This window comes from Zalophus californianus, chromosome 13 (genome assembly GCF_009762305.2).
Source record: "Zalophus californianus isolate mZalCal1 chromosome 13, mZalCal1.pri.v2, whole genome shotgun sequence".
NCBI classification, from domain to species: Eukaryota; Metazoa; Chordata; class Mammalia; order Carnivora; family Otariidae; genus Zalophus; species Zalophus californianus.
This window is the reverse complement of record NC_045607.1, coordinates 78673887-78694690: the sequence shown is the minus strand read 5'-3', so window position 1 is coordinate 78694690 and position 20804 is coordinate 78673887. Positions and strand designations below refer to the sequence as shown.

Below are 20804 nucleotides of genomic sequence, written 5' to 3'. Positions count from 1 at the left end.
GTGGGAGAGGAAGAAGCAGGTTTCCCTCAGAGCAGGGAGCCCGATGCGGGGCTCAACCCCAGGACCCTGGGATCATGACCTGGGCTGAAGGCACATGCTTAACGACTGAACCACCCAGGCACCACCTCCCCACCCAGGACTTCTAATGATAGAAAACAAACTGAGGGTTGATGGAGGGAGGTGGGTGGGGGAGGGGTTAGATAGGTGATCTAGGTGCATTAAGGAGGGCACTTGTTATGATCAGCACTCAGTGGTGTATGTAAGTGATGAACCACTGAATTCTACTCCTGAAACCAATATTGCACTGTAAGTTAACTAACTGGAATTTAAATAAAAATTTGAAAATTTGAAAACAAAAACAAAAACAACCAGTTCCATCTAGGACAGCACAGAGAGGACATAGGAAGCCCCATCACTGCTGTTTGAGGCTCTGTACAGAAATAGAGAAGGATCTATAGTCATGAGCATGGGACCAAATCAGTATCAGGTTTTTTTTTTTAAAGATTTTATTTATTTATTTGAGAGAGAGAATGAGAGACAGAAAGCACGAGAGGGAAGAGGGTCAGAGGGAGTAGCAGACCCCCCCCCCCCCCCCCCCCCCGCTGAGCAGGGAGCCTGATGCGGGACTCGATCCGGGGACTCCAGGATCATGACCCCAGGGAAGGCAGTCGCTTAACCAACTGAGCCACCCAGGCGCCCCCAAATCAGTATCAGGACCACCCAAGAAAACAAAAGTACTTCAGGTGGCTATTACTCAGAGAATGTCTGGAAACCTGCCCTTCTTTCTCCCTGGCTGAGCATGAACACTTAGGGATAGCAGGTTCAGTTCAAGAACTGAATGAGCAGGATGTTTGTCAACGTTGCCTTAACGGAAGTGCGGGATTTCCAGTGTAACTTCTTCTGGAATGATGCCGTAAACCCAGGGTTTAAAGGACTTGTGACTTCCTTTTTTGACTGTGGGAGGACTCTGTCCGCAGGTGGCAATGGTGGCTTCATGTTTCATCAGGAAAACCAAAGAGAGGGCGGCCTCTGTTCTTTTCTCTGTGTAGAAACCTCTCCTCTGAAGTTTTGAATCACATACACGCTTCAGTGCACTCGGAGCTCCTCCCCAAAGCGACGGGAGCTAGAAAGGGCCTCACCTCTGCCTTAAGGAGCACACTGCCCCAGGGGCTCCTCATCTCCTAGCCATGCTAGAAACTGTGTCAAAAACCTGCATGCGCCTCTTTCATCCCAGAAGCACTCTAATTTTTCTGAGTATAAGGGCAGTAAGTCCTTAGTCGTAGATAATTCGGAGAATTCAGAAAGATACAAGGGGGACAGAGAGAGCGAATATGAAGAATGAATCCCTGGTAATTCCTTCTCTCAGAGTTTCCTTCTAGAACTCACTTTTCAGTATCTCTCTACCTAGTTCTCCTCACCAGCTCCCTGTCTTGCACTTCCTATGTCATCTCTTATGGAACTGATGGTTAAGTGGGTCAATACTTGAATTACAAAAGATTTTATATGGTGTAATTAAAACTGTCAGAACATTTCCTTTAACATTACCCACTGGACACAGTGCCAGTTTGTAGCAACAGAACGGGACCTGTGAAGACTGGAGTCCATCTGACACAGCAGAGAATTCTCCTCCCTAACTCCCAGAAACCCCACACCACCACCGTGCACAGCAATGACAGATCCTGGTCTGAATGGGGCTTAGTTACAGTCTGAGTTACATAGGCCTGGAGAGAGGCTGGGGAACCCATCACCTATGCATCTCTGAATCCATGGGAAAATTGGTCCTGGGCTCCAGACGACTTCTTAGCAAACTAGCTCACAGAGCAAATGATTTCCCGCAGGGAGGTCGCCTGTGTTTGGACCGCTGGACTAAGAACACATTGTGATTGGGTAACATTTGTGAAGAGGAGGTAGCAAGCCAACCCCTGGTGGGGAAGGAGGTGTGGTTAATTCACATAGGCTTATGTGGGATGCCTACGTGGTGGAAGGAGAGAGAAAGAGGGCATTTCTGAAAAGTAACTGCCCTGTGAGGTTTGCTGACTCCGGTTTTTCCTCATTCCTCTTGTCTTTTGAACTTCATTTATCAAAGCTGAGTTCCACAGAAGTATGTACATGCAAACTTGGAAAGGATTTGTAGATTGTCCCAATGTCAATATACCAGTTCTGTTTCTGTTTTAGATTTTATTTATTTATTTGACAGAGAGAGGGAACACAAGCAGGGGGAGTGGGAGAGGGAGAAGCAGGCCTCCCGCAGAGCAGGGAGCCCGATGCGGGGCTCGATCCCAGGACCCTGGGATCATGATCTGAGCCGAAGGCAGATGCTTAACGACTGAGCCACTCAGGCGCCCCAATATGCCAGTTTTGATATTGTACTCTAGTCATGTAGGCTGTTAGATTAGGGGAAGCTCAGTGAACGGTCCGTGCGACCTCTTTGTACTACTCTTGCTACTGCCCATGAATCTATAATCATTTCAAAAGGAAAAGAAAAGCTCACCTCCAGAGCTTTCTGCAGCAAAATCTTGCCCAACAACCAGATTCACAGCACCTTGCAGCTGCTTTGGCTTACTGTCCCTTAACATAATTTCCAAACTCTTGCCTGCTTTCTAATTGTGCCACACCGCTTAGCATACACATATATTTCTATGTGTGTTACATAATATTAACACATGCTTGCATCCTCTGAGACAAACACACAGATGTATACAAGACTCTCTTGTTCACTAGCTGTTTCATATGTGTGTATATTGTGAATCCCCAGCAAGACCATAAGCTCTGTCTTTGTACCTCCTTCCTTGGTACATCGGGGTGCTGCCCACTGCTAAGTGCTGGGTAAGTACTCAATAGATATGACTTAAGTGACTGAAAAAGCAAAAAATATATATATATTAAAGGAAACAAAGAGTTAGTTAAAATACCTCACCAAGTTCATTTTTTCTTAAGAATACATTTTGATGCCCAGAAAACATTTACTAGCCCAAGATTAGAGTTTAAAGGCACATCTGTCTGCTGTAATCCTACTTATCACCACAAACAGGTGGTTATCAACTGAGAAGCACAAAGGTTAGTCACACGTGTGTTGTTTTGACACTTGCCATAAAATACCTCTGAGTTCATTAAGGGAAATGCTGAAGGAGCACTTTGCTAACTCTAGAAGCCACCCTTCCCTTGGGGTTATCTTGTCTGAATCAAAGGGTGAGCAGGTTTGTTTAACCAGAAACCTTGGGTTTAAAAAAAAAAAAAGAAAGAAAGAAAGGACATGTGGATTTTAAATTTTATGAAAAAGGTGTACCTTCAAAATCAATATGAGCAGTATCTCCACATTGAGAAACTAGGAGCACATCTACTGACTTAATAAAGTATATTCTTAGAAAATGTACCTGCTTATTTAAACTGCTATTTACAGGTCAAAATATATTGGTTGCAGCCTAGAAAGAGGGACTGATGTTATCACTTTTATCTAATTTGGCCCTATGGGATAGAGAACAGTCTACAAAATATTCAGTGAAATAAACAAAGATCAGAACATGTGCGTTGCATTCCAATTCTACCAGGTGCCCCCCATTTATGCTTCTAAAATGAGAAGGAATGGGGTGCCTGGGTGGCTCAGTCGGTTAAGCCTCTGCCTTCGGCTCAGGTCGTGATCCCAGGGTCCTGGGATCGAGCCCCGCATCGGGCTCCCTGCTCCGCAGGAGGCCTGCTTCTCCCTCTCCCACTCCCCCTGCTTGTGTTCCTGCTCTCACTATCTCTCTGTCAAATAAATAAATAAAATTTTTAAAAATAATATTAAAAAAATAAAATGAGAAGGAATTATATATATTACATATGTATATATTTCTATACATACACCCATCCACATCCACACACACACACATATATACATATATACATATATAGCAAGCACACACATATGTGTGTGTGTGTGTGTGTGAGATTTTATATGCATAAGATCCCTCTGGATAGATACACAAGAAGCAGGTGACCGTGGCTACCTCTGGAGAAAAAAAATTCAAGAACCGATAGGTTGGGAAGGAGACTAACTTTTCACTTTATAAACTTTTCCACTATTTGAATACTTTACTATGTTCATACATTATCTTCAGAAACGTTTACCTTTTTATCATAAGATAAAACACAGATAAAGGATATCACATAAAACAAATTAATACCTTAGTGAGTGATTATAGGTACATGCTCTGGTAGCTACCTACTGGGTCAAGACATAAAAGTTTGCCAGCCACCCCGGCGCCCTTCCATGTGCCCCATCTTAATCACAGCCTGTCCCCCACCCCAAAGCAACCACTGTTTTGACTTACATAGTAATCATCTTCTTCCTTCTTCTACTGTCCTGGCTTTGACAACTATCTTGCATTTCCTTATAATTTTATCAACCAAGCATGCATTCCTAGATGCTATAGTTAGTCTTGCCCATTTTTTTAAATTGTTTTTTATGTTGCTTGTATTTCCCATCCATCCCTTTCTTTCCTTACACTTTTTCTGTTGAATAACCCAGGCCATCTGGCCTATAGAGATTTCTTCCAGTCTGGATTGTGCTGATGGCACATTCGCAGTATAGCTCAATGTGTTTCTCCCATTGCTTCTGCTGCAAATTGACAATTGAATCCAGAGGCCTGATGGGACTCAGCTTCAGTCCCTTCAGCAAGATTGAGGTGGTGGTGTGGTGTTTCATCAGATGGCACATGCGTCTGAATTTCTTTGTTCTTCATTGTCAGCAGCATTTCACGTTCAATGCCCAAATTCATTCATTTACTGGGGGGTGTAATATGGATAATATTCCAACCCTATTTCGTTAGCTGAAATAATTTTATAAGAAGAATCCTTCACTCATCTACTCTGCTTGCCCAATACTCTGGTTATAGTTCATATAGGAAAGCTTGATTCTTTCATTTCCCCAGTTCTCAAGATAATGTATGGCTGGCTGTCATCCTCAGGAGACCAACTAGGTTTTTGGTTTTTGAACATTATTGCGAACTCATGGATTTAAGCCTATCTGATGGGTTTCACACTGTAGGAGCCAGAGTCCAAGAGGGCCCTTTGTGATCCTTGCCTTCTGGCCTTCACATCTTGCACAGTTCCCTACCACAAGGAGGGGGTTTGGTCTGTGTAACCAATAAACTGCAGCAGAAGTGATGGTGTGTCACTTCTGAGACCAGGTTGTAAACCTCTGCAGCTGCCATCCTTGGTGCTTGCTCCCTGGACTGCTCTCACTGTTTCTCTGCTCTCAGAGGGAAGCCATATTGTAAGCAGTCCTATGGAGAGGCCGACACAGTGAAGAACAGGAGCATCCTGCCAAGAGCCACATGAGTGATTTTCTGATGTGGATCTTCTACACCCAAACGCAAATGAACATATCCCCAGTGAATGACCTAACTGCAATCTCATTAGGGACTCTGAGACTGAGGTAAGAGAGTTAAGCTGCTCTGGGACTCCTGACTCTGAGAAACTGTGTGATATAATGTGTCTGGCTTTAAGCAAAGCACCAGATAACTAATTTGCAATCCATTGCAATTCTTATCATTATTGAAACTCAATTTGTCCCATCTCTGATCAGTGAAGTCCTCTTCATATTGTCTCTTGAGTTATTTGAGATAATTCTAATAATCTTTTATAGCTCCAAAACTAGAATTAGCTATTTCTCTAAGAAGTCCTGGTTTATTTTATTGGGCAGGTCCTGAGGAAGACCATAGTCTAGATGCCACAAGAGCTTGGTTTGTCATTATTTCTAGAATTTCTCAGTAGAGAAATAAAATATCTTGTTAGTTCATACTTAAATTACAATTGAAATTCAGGTTAAACATTTTTTATTTCATTTCCTTTATATTAAATCTGTATTCTATTCAACGACACAAAGAATCCTGGTTCTCAAGGACAGAGACAGTAAAATGAAATACCCATTAATTGTTCTTTACTTTATCCCATGTAAACACAGCAGTCCAATTCCAATACCACCACCAATGATTATGATTTCTGAAAAAAAATTTGCAGTCCAATTCTAATACTACCACCAATCATTATGATTTCTGAAAAAAACTTTGTCCATGCTACCATAATTCTCCCCCTTTTCAGTAGTTGTACCATGTCTACATTCTCAGATCACATAGCAATTACATACTATACACTTACCCTTTTTAATGCTCATTCATTATTAATTCTACAGGTAACCACACAGTATATTTAATGCCGCTACCAGTGTTCATGATGATGTCTCTCACATCATTTTGGTTAAGTTGTTCTTTAGTAGATTACTCAGGAAAAACTCATGAAAATGATATTCTCTGAGTCCTTGGCATGTTGCTAACAGCTTACGTGCTTCATACTCGAAGGCCAGTTTTGTTGGATATCAAATCCTCAGCTCACAGGTGCTTTCACCGAGTATCAGAAATATGTTACTGCCTTATCTTCTGGCATATAGATTATTTCTGTCAAACTGTCTGATGATAATATGATTTTCTTTCTCTTATACATCACATGGTATTTTTTTCCTTGATGGCCAAAGTTGTTGTGTTTTGTTTTTTTTTTTTCCTTTAAAGTTTATCAATTTTACCAGAATAAGACTGGGTCATTGTTATTCTAGATCAATGTCCTCAGATACACACTGTCCTCTTTCTTTTTTTTTTTTAATTTTTTTATTGTTATGTTAATCACCATATATTACATCATTAGTTTTTGGTGCAGTGTTCCATGATTCATTGTTTGTTCATAACACCCAGTGCTCCATGCAGAACGTGCCCTCCTCAATACCCATCACCAGGCTAACCCATCCCCCTACCCCCCTCCCCTCTAGAACCCTCAGTTTGTTTTTCAGAGTCCATCATCTCTCATGCTTCGTCTCCCCCTCTGACATACTCCCCTTTTCTTCCTCTCCTGTTATCTTCTTCTTTTTCTTTTTTCTTAAAATATGTTGCATTATTTGTTTCAGAAGTACAGATCTGTGATTCAACAGTCTTGCACAATTCACAGCGCTCACCGTAGCACATACCCTCCCCAATGTCTATCACCCAGCCACCCCATCCCTCCCACCCCCAACCACTCCAGTAACACTCAGTTTGTTTCCTGAGATTAAGAATTCCTCATATCAGTGAGGTCATGTGATACATGTCTTTCTCTGATTGACTTATTTCACTCAGCATAACACCCTCCAGTTCCATCCACGTCGTTGCAAATGGCAAGATCTCATTCCTTTTGATGGCTGCATAATATTCCATTGTGTATATATACCACCTCTTCTTTATCCATTCATCTGTCGATGGGCATCTTGGCTCTTTCCACGGTTTGGCTATTGTGGACATTGCTGCTATAAACATTGGGGTACACGTACCCCTTCGGGTCCCTACATTTGTATCTTTGTGGTAAATACCCAGTAGTGCAATTGCTGGATCGAACGGTAGCTCTAATTTCAACTGTTTGAGGAACTTCCATACTGTTTTCCAGAGTGGTTGCACCAGCTTGCATTCCCACCAACAGTGTAGGAGGGTTCCCCTTTCTCCACATCCCCGCCAACATCTGTCGTTCCCTGACTTGTTAATTTTAGCCATTCTGACGGGACACACTGTCCTCTTTCAATACAGACTTCTTTTTTTTTGTTTGTTTCAGGAAATCTTTAAAATTGTACTTTTTAATATTTGTTCTTTTCTCCTACTTAGGATTTTCTTCAGCAACTCCTATGAACCATGTGTCAAATCATCTCTATCTTCAATATTTGTTCTTTTTTCCCCTCAAATTGTTTTCTTCCTTTCGTTCTTTTTCTGTTTTTTTCTCTCCTATTCTTCTATTTTTATTAAGATTTTATTTGCTGTGTTTATGTACTCCTTTGTAACTTCTAGTTTAGTCATTAAAATTTTTTATTGTTTTATTCTAATTCTTTCTGGAGTCCTGTTGCCTCATTTCTGAATTTTTCTATTTCAGATTTATATTGCTCTCTCATGGCTTTTATTATTTCATTATTTCCTATTAGTGTGTTTTGAAATAGTTACAGTTTTTATCTATTTTTCAATCATATTTTCTGATATGCTTTAATTGCCTAGGGATATTATTATGACCCTTATTCTCTTTATTTCTTATAGCAATTTTGTGTGAGATTTTAACTCAATATTTTGCTGTTGCTCATTTTACATAAAATGAATTTTCCTGCTGTTTTAGAAGGAGGAGAAGTTAGGATAGTTTTTAAGTCTTCACAGAGCTCCCTTTCTTATGGTTTCCATGGCGTGTGCAGAAATATGGTGAGTCTGAGATTTCTTGACTCCACCCCCAACTTCCAACTTTTACTGGGATCTTCTCTTTCTTCTTTCTCTGGTTTCTCCTCTTGCTCAATTTTGGTTTCATTCCCAGTAGTTTTTCCCCCATTTGGACCCTTCTGGAAAGAAACTGTAGAAGGTCCATTTTGGAGAATTCAAAAGTCCCTTTGCATTTTACCACAAGGCCACTCACCGCCTCTACCTAGTGTAGGCAAACCCCTCCTGGTTTTATCTGCTGGTCTGATTAACCCACCATACTTTTCAGTGAATATCTGTTGGCTTCTTTGAGTTTCTCCTGTTCTTAGTCCACCTGCCACCCCATTGCCTCCCTTTGCTAGCCCCCACATAGATGATGATCATCATATACAGTCTGGGTATTAGCGATTCTCTCCACCTGGTTGTATTTGGGGGTTTCCTAGCGCTTACCTGTCACTTAGTTTGGTATTTATCTTGCTTGGTGTTCTCTGAGTTCCTGGATCTGTGGTGTGGTGTTTGTCATGAATTTTGGGAAATTCCCAGTCATTATCACTTCAAGTATTTCTGTGTACCCTTCCCTCTTTTCCCATTACACATGTCAAACATTTTGTACTTGTCTCAGAGAAATGGCTATTTGTTTCTTTTTCATTCTTTTTTTCTCTTTGCACTTCAGTTTCAGAAGTTTCTAGTGACATTTCTTCAAAGAACTGTTAACTCTCAGTTTGTTCAGCTTTGTTCTTATTGTGGCATCAGGAGGGGCAACTTCTAATCTCCTTATGTGCCAGAGGAGAAACTGAAGTCTACTTAGTTTTGTTGCAAATATTGTTCATGGGTTTTCATTTTTGCCATATATTTTATATGTGGGGACTCGGGAAGATCTAACAACTATACAGCCACCACTATCTTCTCAAAATCAAAATAATGTTTAATAATAATAGAGTTATTGGGCACCTGGGTGGCTCAGTTGGTTAAGCGACTGCCTTCAGCTCAGGTCATGATCCTGGCGTCCCGGGATCGAGCCCCACATCGGGCTCCCTGCTCGGCGGAGAGCCTACTTCTCCCTCTCCCTCTGTCTGCCACTCTGCCTACTTGTGCTCTCTCTCTGTGTTAAAAAAATAAATAAAAATCTTTAAAATAAATAAATAAATAAAATCTTTAAAAAAAATAATAATAGAGTTATTAAGTAAGGAGTATTCAGGAAAGTAGTTCAATGGTACAATTTAAGTTAATTTTCTTGGTTGAAAAAATGACTTAATAAGCTCTTAATTGTAAATTAACAGCAAAAACAAAGACAAGAATTCCCTTAGAACAAAATGGGGAAATATTTACAAACAGGTAATTTATGGGACAAAAACTCAAAGAAACTGAGTCAAGCAAGATTTTGAAACTTTTTCATAAATAAAGTAATAATAATAAAGTAATAATTAAAACAACAATGAAATATCAATTTTTAACAGACTAGCAAAAATTAGAAAGCTGAGCAACACTAAATATTAGTAGGATCATAGTTTATAGAAACTCTGTGCATTGATTTATGGGGCAGGGAGGGAATGTGTGCATAACCTAACGGCACCATTCTGCAGGGGAATCTGGTACTCCTTAGTCAAATTAAATAGACATATACCTGTGATCCAGCAATGGCATTCCTGGAGATTGTTCCCAAGTATATGCTCATACTAGATCGAGGAGGGAACGATAGAAGGATGTTCATTATAATTTGTAGTGACAGAGGTTTGGAGGCAGTGTTGCTTTCCATCACTGGAGGTGTAAATCAGTGAAATGTGGTAAATTCACTTCATGAAGTATTACGTAGCAATCAGAAACAACAGATCTATACTATAGCAATATGTATAGATCTTAAACACCTTAATGCTTCATAAAAAAGGTAAGAAGCAGACTGAGATTCATAACATATCATCTCATATATGTGTGGGTTTTTTTTTGTTTTGTTGGTATTACAATGTAGTTTTAATACAAGCTAATTATAAACACAATTGTTAGATATTCAGTCACTTATCCTGTGAACCAAAAGGCCAAGATCAACCTTGAAGGACTTATAAAAATGAAAATGTATAAAGCATCTTCTTCAATTAGCTCTAAGGACAACATATACGAATGCAAAAATGTGAAAGTGTCAATAATCACATCAAATGCTCAGCTGTTGACTGAGGAGTAAAAAACGATTCTACTTTTAAAATTAAATAGCTTCAGGGCGCCTGGGTGGCTCAGTTGGTTAAGCAACTGCCTTCGGCTCAGGTCATGATCCTGGAGTCCCAGGATGGAGTCCCGCATCGGGCTCCCTGCTCAGCAGGGAGTCCGCTTCTCCCTCTGACCCTCTTCCCTCTCATGCTCTCTCTCATGCTCTCTCTCTCAAATAAATAAATAAAAAATCTTAAAAAAAAATTAAATAGCTTCAGGTAAAAGCATGCAATTTCCCACACCCACTATCTTTGTATTCTGCACAGAGTCCCAAGGCAAAGATTGCTTCTGGCTTTCTGAACCACCAGAGAGGATGATGACCTGCGTGGCTGACTTATCACAGGCCTTTTAGTCTTCTTTCCTGATAGGTCCTTAGCTTCTTTGGAAGGAGGCATATGAATGGGTTTCCATGGAATTGGATTATAAAAGGCTGGTTCTGGATAAGAATTTCCACTGTAAAAATCTGTAAGTTTTCCATTGGCATAACCATAGCTCTTTGCAGCTGGACGAGGTTTATTTTTTGCATTTTCCAACCATTCCTTAAACCTTTTCTCTATTTCCTTTTTTTCCTGTAATTCAGCTTGCTGTTGTTTTTCTTTTTCCTTTTCTTTCTTCTTCTTTTCACATTCTTCAGCATTTTTCTTCTTTAACCGTTCTTGGTATTTTTCTTTTGCCTTTTCTTGCAAATGTTCTTTCTCCAATTCCTTTGCTGCTTTTTCCTCCATTTCCTTATTAATTTTTTGTTCCCTTTCCTTTCTTTTCTGTTCATTCTTTTTCTGAACCCATTCCTTGTGCTTTTCTTCAGCAATTACCTTTCTTTTTTCACGTTCTTCCATTTCTTTTCTTTTTTCTAGCTGTTGATTTAATTCCGCCAGAGCTTTCTGTTGCAAACGGTCACGTTCTTCTTTTTCTTTGCCAACAAACCACACTTCCCATGGTGTCAGGCGGCTTTCCGGTAGGTGCACCTGTTTCTGTTCTTCTTGGTTATCTTCTGATTCAGCCACACTGGCGCACCCCTGTAACTCCACTCCTCTCAGGCTCGCCACCTTAGCCTGTGAATCATGAGCACCTTCATCCACGTCTTCCTCATCCTCCCCGTCACCATCGTCGTAGTCAAACGGGAAGCTCTGGTGGCCGAGGGGAGACAACAGCGACGTGGTGGAATTGCTGCAGCTCAGCGGCGGCGACGGTGAGCACACCGTCATCGGCTCCAGCCCCTGCCCCCGGGCGTCCGCCGTGAGGACGGAGAAGGAGCCAGAGGAGGGCCGAGACCTGGACCTGCAGCGGGCGGAGGACCGAGGGCCGGAGGGTGGCGAATCAGCCCCCCACCCCCCGGCCGTCCACATCGGGCCCGCCAAGTTCAAACCGGCGGAGGCGCGGCGGGGACGTGCCTCATATATAAATGTTTTAAATACATGTTAAAAAACAAACAGTTTTCAAAAACAGACACAAAAAGAGGATACGCATTAACCACATAAGAGCCACTCCTGTGGTAGTGAAGCGGAATGGCAATAGGTAAAGACGACAGTAAGGAAAACATACGTAAGTAAATAAACAAACGAATACATAAAAACAAGAACAGTACCTTACACAGATCAGTGATGATTAAGTGCCCTGAACAGAGAAGTTGATTAACTCATTTCTCCACATCTGAATTTCTACTAAAATTTTTTTTAAATAAACTTAAATATTTTCCCTCAAAACCTATACTTTTTGAGAATACCTCTAATTACAAAGTACTAATTATTTCCCTATCCTATAAGCATCTCCTCTAATTATTTTCCATTCTCTGACTTCCCTTCTTTGGCAGTATTTCCAACCTCATAACTTTTTATTCATCTGACTCATTCGTGTATTTATTCAATAAGTACTTAAGTGTCTACTCAAATATTGTGTACATATTGTTCTGGGTACTAAGAGAATATGAGGGAAACCTCTCATGCTCCCTCTTTCTGGAAACCCACATTCTAATGAAGCTTCCTACAAAGCATTAGCCCATGAAATGGCTCAAACCAACCCGCCGCAGTCCTGATTACTAAATCTGAGAGTGAACGGTGGGTATGAATGTGTGATGGAATCCATAGATGACACATCAGCAAGGAGGCTCAGGGTGGGTGGGAAAAATCTGCCTGAAGGGCCATAGTTATGTTGGGCCTTATAGGATGAGCAATATAGATTAGAGAGAGAGGAAGGGACATCTTAAGGGGGAAGCATATCTTTTTACAAAGCAGGGTTAATACCAAATGAAGTGCAATCAGAAAGCATCAAACTAGACACTGGGAACTGACATAAGAAAGTAAGGGCAATAAAATTGAATTAGCAGAAAACAAGTTCTAGAGGACTTGATCTTATCCTGTAGACAGCAGGAAGCTTCTGGAGGTGTTTGAGTCAGGAAACAGACAGAGTTTTCTATTTTATTTATCACATCAAATCTCCCACCAAATACTGCTCAGGCTCACAGTTCTCTTTCCCTCTAGTTCCAGGGGGGTAGACTTTGCAGGCGACCACCAAGGTGAGGCCACTGAACTCCTACAATCCTGCTCTCTTTGCTGTCCCCACCCCCCTTCAGTTCTTCGGCTTCTTCAGCTGCATAACCTGACCTCATCCTATCAGAGTTTGGGTTATGTGTGTTCTCCTGGCATCCTATGGTTACCTCTATCATATTAACTGATTCATTAGTTCATTCATCAAATGCTTACTGATCCCCTATCACGACCTGCTGGGCACTCTGCTAGAAGCTGAGCGCACAATGATAAGCTAAAACAGAACCAAAGCCTGTCCTCATGTAGCCTAGAGGCAGAGAGAAAAGTTACCAAATCTCATTATCCTATTTTTCACTGTAGAATTTATTGCACTGTATTTCAACTGTTTTATCTGCCTAATAGACTATGAGTTCAGGGTGTCTGGCACTTTGTAAATGCTCAAGAAATGAAATGTTAACTGACTGAATGAATGAGTGGATGCTTGGAGAATCCTACTCATACAGCACTAAGAGTTATTATCAGTCCTGAATTGATAATGGCAATCTCATCCCTTCCCAGAACTGCTGATCACACAAAAATGTAAACTCTAGGTCACAGGTCAGCAGACTTTTTCGGTGAAGTGCTAGGTAGTAAATATATTGGGCTCTGCAAGCCATATGGTATCTGTCCTGACTGCTCAGCTCTGCTATCTTAGCACAAAGGCAGCTGTAGACAATATGTAAACAGTGAACACGGCTGTGTCCCAATAAGATTTTGTTTACAAAGGCAGCTGTGGACTGGATTTGGCCCATGGGCCCTAAAACCATGCTGTGGATAATGTCCCCTTTGTCAATTTTTCAGAACCTCCTTCATGCCTGTTCTGTATGCTCTATCTTCAGTCAGATAAATTTAGTTGCTACATCCAACATCTGAGTTCACCTTTAAACCCATGTCTGACATTTGCAATTGTAGTGATGTGAGAAAATATGCAATTTGGGGCCCAACAGACATATTTTACTCATTGGTTGGCCTTTTGGCAAGTTTTATCTGTTTGAACCTCTAGTTCCTCACTGTAAATAGAGGTATATATTTTTTAAGGGAGAAATATATGTGGAGAAATGAATGTGATGCCTACACACAGTAGCCAGTTCACAAAGAGCCCCCTGCTGTGCTCAGTCATGTTCTTTTTTTTTTTTAAATATTTTATTTATTTATTTGACACAGAGAGAGAGAGAAGGAACACAAGCAGGGGGAGTGGGAGAGGGCGAAGCAGGCTTCCCGTGGCGCAGGAAGCCCGATACGGGGCTCGATCCCAGGACCCTGGGACCATGACCTGACCCGAAGGCAGATGCTTAACGACTGAGCCACCCAGGCGCCCTAGTCATGTTCTTTTCCTCCTGTAAATCCCATTATTGGATTATTTATTGAGGACCTACTATATTCAAAGCACACTTTCAGGTACCTCTAAAACTACTTTAAATCCTCCCTGGTATCTCTCTTGACCACTGGCTCTCAAACTTGGCTGCGATACAATTTACTCAGGAGCCTAAAAGTACTGAAGCTTGGGTCCTGACACTAGATACTCTGATATAATGGTTACAAAGAGTGGCATGGGCATTAGAATTATCCCCAGATAATTTCAGTATGGAACAAATTTGAGAATCATTGCTCTACATTAGGATTCTGGCTTTAATCAATTCAGATAGCCCCTCACTCCGTCTTTCCATCTGCCACCTTTTTTTTTTTTAATGTTTTATTTATTTATTCATGAAAGTCAGAGAGAGAGAGAGAGAGGCAGAGGCAGAGGGAGAAGCAGGCTCCCCGCCTAGCAGGGAGCCTGATGCGGGACTCGATCCCAGGACCCTGGGATCATGACCTGAGCCGAAGGCAGACGCTTAACCATCTGAGCCACCCAGGTGCCCCATCTGCCACCTTTGTAACAGTTAGTTGCCGATGTGCACGTCTTTACAGAGCTAGAGTTGATTGGTTCTTGTATCTGTTACTCACATTTGTATATATTTAGGGAGCGTGGAAGACAAAAGAATGATATATAGTCATCTTCCTTTGCATTTGACCTTTGCTATTCAACTCTCAGACATCCATTCCCCTTTCCTATGGCAACAGGCTTGCTTTTTCCTTGGGGCCCTACCTGTCCCCTCAGTCCACGGGGCCTGCCTGAGGCTTTCCCCGTAGCCCTGGAAGCTCATGAAACCAGTACACATGAAGTCTCCTGGCTACACTTAGTGTTGGTTTACTCTGGATTGGAATCAAAAGAATATGGTTTGAAAAACGGTTTGAAGAGATTTGGGCAGCTATTTTACAATCTCAAAGAGAATTCTCAAAGAGAAGAGCTATTTCACAATCTCTCTGAGAACAGAATAAGACAGAGACAGAGATGTCCTTTTGAGGCACAGTGTCTAGCTACTTCTCATGCCAGCTGCACTATTAAACTGCCGTGGGCGCCAATAAATTCCCTTTCTCTTCTGCTTCTGCCAGTTTAGTCAGCTGTTCTATTATCGGCAATGAAAACGATCCGAGACTGATACAGCCTCCTCCCACCTCCCTCAAAACCAAATCTCATCACCTGTGCATGCAGAGATTATGTGCCAGAATCAAGCCCCAGTGATTCATTCAACAAACACGAACTGGGTGCCTATTGTATGCAATGCTTGGCTTATGAGGAGGGGTTCCAGTAGTACTCCATCATTAAGAACTGCACAGATGTTTGTGGAAGGAATACCCAGCAACAAAACTATCCCCCTACTGCTAGTGAGGCCCTGTGCTAAGTATCGAGGACAGAAAAGACTGTAAGACAGGGTCTGTATCTTCAAGGTCTGTATATCAGATTGGAAAGATGGCATGCACATAAGAAGATAAGCAGCAATCTGGGATGTGAGATGCGCAGATTTCTAAGGGCAGACATCAAACCCAAAGTAAGAAGCCTCGGCAGAAAATCTTAAGTGAGCATAGGCACTACAACATTTTCATTTTCCTTTGAACCAAAATTAGCTAGGAAAAGGAAGGAAAGTATTGCAAAAAGTGGGAAAGAAGTATTAGAGGCTTTGGAAGTTGTTCTGAATCACTTTTTATCCTTAAAAAATTAAGGTATTTTGTGGATTTTATTTGCTTACAAGTTACGCATGCCAACTCTAAATAATTTAAGTATTACAGAAATCTCTTCATTCATGTATTCATTCAGTCAACACTATTTATTGCATGCCTATTATATACCAAACACAATTATTTATATACACTGAGGTTTTAGCAGTAAATTAAACAATATCCCTACTACTTGCATTCTAATAACTACAGAGTAGATAGAAAACTTTCGTATTCAGCACCCCAAAAGTAGCCACTGTAAATAGTTTGGTGAATATTACTACAAACTTGTATGTAGATAGTGGTATTTGTTTTTACAAAAAAAAAAAAGTGAAAATATGCTATATTTAACTAACGTATTATTTTTAGAAACTTGCTTTTTTTAACTTAGCAGTATAATTTGGTCTGGTTTCATGTTAATAAATACAGATTCTCTTCATTCTTTTTTATGGATTATGTAGTATTCCAGTGTATTTAGCCACCATCCTGTTCATGAACATTTATTTGGTTGTTTCCAGGTTTTCACAATGCTGGGCAATATTGTAAAACATGTGTTATCTCAGTAGTTTTTTGAACTCTCAGAAGAAAAGTGTTCATTAATATTCTCAAAAATGAAATCAGAGTTTGAATCATAGTGGGAAAGAAGTGAAATTATTTTCAAGTAAAAACCTTATCTTCTACTTCCTTTTTTATTCATCGCTGATGTATCAAGTACATAAGATTTTATGCAAATGACTGGAAAATACCTCCTAAAACCCATTAATGTGGTGCAGACTAAAAAAAGAGAGAGAAATAATTATTAGCTATTTCCACAAAATCTTTTATGTGCCCAGGACTGTTTTAGGCCTTGAAGAAATCTATTTACTGAACAGTTCAACTTTCCATCAGTGCAGAAAGACATTTCACTAACAGTTCAATTAACTAAACAAGCTGTTTAATTAATATATTTTTTTCAAGAGGAAACTGAAGCAATTTTGTTTGGCATGCATGCTTAATTGTGTGTTTTAATTTCTTGGTTTTGGCTTGTGATCACTTAAAAACAATCATCAAGCAAATCTAAATGGTTAATTGTAATTGCAAGAGTATGCCTTTTGCATTTTATGGCATATAAAATCTAGCATAAGAGAAAATAAACACAAGAGCAACAAAGAGGTTCATTCACTTACCCTCTTCATAACCACAGCCAGGGTAAACTTCACTCAGCCTTCGGCCATTGAATTTTATCCTGAAGTTTCCATCCACCACACAATCTGATAAACTCCAGCTTGTGGGAGCAACTAATGGAAATAGTGCTGTAAAAAGAATTGCTGAACAAATTTCCATGTGCTTAACCTGAAAAGGAGAAATTGCAACAGGAACGTAGTAAAAAGTTCTTAGCCGTTTTTAAACCAGGGGGGACGATTTCACTTTTAGCAGGAACTTGTGACTAAGATGCCTGTCGGGGCAATGATTAACACTCCTGTCGTCATCAGCTGTTTGAGCTCCCGAGTTGCAGCAAATCGGCTGAGGGAACCTCATCAATCCTGGGCATGGGCACTTGAATACACTGTCCTGGGTTCGACTTTGGTATTAAGTTATATAAAATAAAAATGTATTGAGAACCTCTGCCAACTTTGTTAGTGGTTATATTCACTGAAGTACAAAAGGGCTTATTTTTACTTTTCATTTCGGTGCCTCACCTTGAAAGATGGTTTATCATTTAGATCCTTTTTTTTTTTTATAATTCCAAAGTTTAATCGGAAACATTAGCAGGGTCTCTGGGTTCCCTCAGCCTTGTTTCCTTCCGCACCATGCTTGAGTCTAAAAACTTCAGTGCCGGGGCGCCTGGGTGGCTCAGATGGTTGGGCGTCTGCCTTCGGCTCGGGTCATGATCCCAGGGTCCTGGGATCCAGCCCCGCATCTGGCTCCCTGCTCGCTGGGAGGCCTGCCTCTCCCTCTCCCTCTACTGTTCCCCCTGCTTGTGCTCTCTCGCTCTCTCAGTCAAATAAATAAATAAAATCTTTAAAAATAAATAAATAAATAAAAACTTCAGTGCCCTTTTGAACTGCAATTTCTCGCTTTTCTAGAAACCCCGGGTACGGAAAGATGAGGAAGAACTAATGAATCCGTGTACATGTCATCAACGGAATGTTCTTTTTCTTTAGATGGTTGTTACAAAGAGCAACAACTACGTGATCAGTCCTTCATAAATGCTTCTAGAAGAAGCGGGGGTGGGGGAGAGAAATCTCATCCAGATTTGAGAAAGGAATGGCAGAGATTTATTTAGATAAATGGTGCAGTATCTTGTGAGCAGAAGCCTGACAGAGTATCTGCAACACATGGTTTCTTTTAGGTGGAATTCCACTCCACCAACAGGGCGAAGTAGATTATGCATTTCCTGTCAAGTGGTTGAGGAAAGCCAAAACTGGGTCTTAAATACAGTGCTGAATAGGGAACTTCAGAGCTAGCTGTCAGTTGTGTTTATTATGCTATAAACTTCATTTTCCTCATAACCCTTAGATTGCTGACTTGGAAGTAAATTGATGACTCAGAGTTCTTATCACCCTTCCTGAGGTATTTTCCACGAATTGCCAAGCTCATTTTAGGAACTCACTTGCATCCATGCCACCTGGCTACTCCCCCCACCCAAAACAAGTGGGAACTGTTTCAGTGCTGTAAAACCATTCCAAATAAATTCAATGAGTTTCTCCCTCTACACGCATATATTGCTTTGTCTCTGAAATTTAGTGAGTGCTCTAAGCGAATCTCACATACTCTTAGCATGCCTAAAATGATGAGCACTTTAAAGTCTTTACCCCCTCATTTCCTTTTGTTGAGCTACAACAAATAGCTGGGAAGTTGGAGAAAAATGCTATGCACGCGCAAGCTTTAAGTCACCTTACTTGTTTATTATTATAACAGTGCCTGGCACATAGTAAGCACCAAATACTCATTTGCCATTATTATTCTGTTGTCCATATGCAAAAAGAAAAAAAATTCCAAATCTTCCAGAACTGAGGTTCTTAATGTAGATTTTAAGGGAACCAAATGTTCTCTGAACCCCGAATTGTATGTAAAATTTATGATTATGTGCATTTTTCTGGGGAAAAGGCTGTTAGGGTTCATCAGATGCTTAACTTAATGGGTCAATGACACCCACAGAAAAGGGCAAGAACCACCATCCCGGAGAAGTATTAAAAATATGTAGTCTTCAAAAAAAAAGGGGGGGGGAAGAAATGTAGTCTCCAGGGGTGGCTTGTGAAGTAGACTCTAGAGTCGGGGTGAGATTATCAGCAAAGGATTATATTATCTCCATATTATGGCAACATACAATATTAACTATTTTGAGCAACATACAATATCACTACCTTTGTTTTTTTATTACAAATATTATAAGGTTACTATCATTATAGCATAATAAACACAAATGAACAGATGATCAAGGTGCAGGTTCAACTGAGTCTGTGTGTGTGGTGTTACAAGGTAATTTGACACAGATGATAAGAACATGCAAGTGCCTAAAACCAACATTACCTTTATGTGGTCAAATCAAATTTCTCTCTTTTCATGCTTTATTAGTAGCTGCAATAACCCTAATACCAGCGTTAAGCATCATGCTGGGATGCTACCTCAGTCCTGATTGATTTCATCCTTACCCTCGCTCTGGGCCGGCGGGGGTGGGGGGGGGTGGGGTGGGTGGGTGGGTGGGGTGCTGAGTCGCAGAGAAGTCCCAAAGGAATGAACTCTGCATATCTGGCATTTGGGCAGAGAGAAGGAATCCCATCTAGCTTCAAAAGAAACTGGGAAGGCAGAACACCCGGACAGGGAATGAAAGCCTAGAGCTGGCAACTGAACTCAAGCAGGGAATGTCTCTGACTGGGGAACACACACTGTCCCATCCATGCTGCCACTGCTGGACAACCCACAGACCTCTGCGGTACTGGGTGTCTGGAGGAGGCGGGGACCATTCCTTCTCCCACAGCTTTGGCTCCCTTTCTAGAAAGATTCCATAGGTTTACCAACTTCCACCCTGTCCCAAATTCCTTCCACAGGAGAGAAAGCAAATATAATTCTTCTCCAACAAATGCTTTGGAGGAGAGAGCTTGTGGGAGGAGCATAACCACCATCATTTCTCAAGCACCTATTAAACACTGTGTGTTTGCTTTATATTCATTTTTCTCATTTATTCTTTACAACAACACTATAGGATAGACACTATAATTATTCCCACTTAATAGAACAAATCTTAAGCTCAAAGAAGTGTGACTTGGAAAGAAGTATACCGGAACTCTCTAATTTTCATTACAACATTTTATCTTTAACTTCTGTTTATTCTCATTTAGTGTAAGCCTTTATTTCTTCATTTCTGAAGAAATACTACACTTGCTGCCTACCTGGTCTCTTCTCCAGAGTCTGCAACCAATCCATCTGCACGCACACACACAGCCCCTCAAGTACGAGTGTGAGATGAGCCAGTCCAGAGTCGTCACCACTGCAAGGAGCTGGAGAGACAACAATAAACATTTTTCTGGCTTCTTAGAAAAAAAGTGGAATTGTAAACACTTTAATATTCATGCTTTTTTTCATATTTACAGCCACATTTTCTTTCTTTCTTTCTTTTTTAGATTTTTATTTACTTATTTCACAGAGAGAGACACAGTGAGAGAGGGAACACAAGCAGGGGAAGTGGGAGAGAGAAGCAGGCTTCCCACGGAGCAGGGAGCCCGATGCAGGGCTCGATCCCAGGACCCTGGGATCATGACCTGAGCCGAAGGCAGGCACTTAATGACTGAGCCACCCAGGCGCCACCACATTTTCTTTGGTAAAGGAAGATATATTT

At 40.9% G+C, this 20804-nt stretch overlaps 2 protein-coding genes across 3 annotated transcripts in view; both read right to left on the bottom strand.

Moving 5' to 3' along the window:
• TRPM6 (transient receptor potential cation channel subfamily M member 6) overlaps positions 1-20404 on the bottom strand; it is a 164664-nt gene extending 144260 nt beyond the window's left edge. Inside the window, exons 1-2 of one of the 2 annotated variants that reach the window (XM_027616436.2) lie at positions 20359-20404; positions 17152-17317 (exon numbers count right to left, since the gene is read on the bottom strand). In XM_027616436.2, the coding sequence (XP_027472237.2) occupies positions 17152-17160 (9 nt within the window). In that variant the 5' untranslated portion in view covers positions 17161-17317; positions 20359-20404. Of the gene's footprint in view, positions 1-17151; positions 17399-20358 lie in introns of those variants that run through there. The other variant, XM_027616435.2, reaches the window with a different exon arrangement.
• LOC113934865 (coiled-coil domain-containing protein 34-like) lies at positions 10659-11770 on the bottom strand. Its single transcript, XM_035723712.1, has one exon. The coding sequence runs from the start codon at positions 11768-11770 to the stop codon at positions 10670-10672; it is 1101 nt and encodes a 366-aa protein (XP_035579605.1). The 3' UTR covers positions 10659-10669.
• Positions 20405-20804: the final 400 nt, after the last annotated feature.

Excerpts from the sequence above, each read along its gene's own strand:
- LOC113934865 (XM_035723712.1), bottom strand. The coding sequence starts at position 11,770 with ATGTGGACGGCCGGGGGGTGGGGGGCTGATTCGCCACCCTCCGGCCCT.